The sequence below is a fragment of the Chaetura pelagica genome, unplaced genomic scaffold, assembly GCF_000747805.2.
Source record: "Chaetura pelagica isolate M959 unplaced genomic scaffold, ChaPel_1.0 scaffold2290, whole genome shotgun sequence".
NCBI classification, from domain to species: Eukaryota; Metazoa; Chordata; class Aves; order Apodiformes; family Apodidae; genus Chaetura; species Chaetura pelagica.
The window spans coordinates 14,348-14,800 of record NW_009951786.1 but is presented as its reverse complement, the minus strand read 5'-3'; the positions used below and the strand labels follow the sequence as shown (position 1 = coordinate 14,800).

At 65.3% G+C, this 453-nt stretch overlaps 1 protein-coding gene across 1 annotated transcript in view; it reads right to left on the bottom strand.

Annotated features, from left to right (window-relative positions):
- Positions 1-46: 46 nt before the first annotated feature.
- The window catches only part of RNF121 (ring finger protein 121), a gene marked incomplete at its 5' end in the record, with an annotated part of 10,551 nt that continues 10,144 nt past the window's right edge, over positions 47-453 (bottom strand). The window contains one exon of the mRNA XM_009996630.1: positions 47-167. Within this exon, the coding sequence (XP_009994932.1) occupies positions 47-167 (121 nt within the window). The remainder of the gene's footprint in view (positions 168-453) is intronic.

The window sequence follows — 453 nt, the reverse complement described above, 5'->3', positions numbered from 1 at the left end:
TGCTGCCCCCTGCCCTGGGGCTGTGTCCTCTCCTGCTCCCCTGCCCTCACTCCAGCCCCAGGATGTAGTTGATGCCCTGGACCAGGCCGATGATGACGGGTTGCCAGGCCACCAGGTACCTCAGCCTCTCCAGCAGCTGCCCATACATCACGTGGGGCCTCTCCCAGCTGGGCAGGAAAGAGTTAAAGAGCCACGGGGAGAGGAGACCACCCAGGAGACCACCCTCCCCCCCCCCAAACCTGACACAGCACAGGGGACACAGCCCGGAGCTGAGCAGGACTCGGGGGTGTTGGGTGAGGAAAAGCTCAAGGTGACCCATCAAAGCCACCCGTGTCCTGGGCTGTGTCACCAGCAGCGGGACCAGCAGGGCCAGGGAGGGGATTGTCCCCTCTGCTCTGCTCTGCTGAGACCCCCCTGCAGGGCTGGGAACAGCTCTGGGGTCCCCAGCACAGG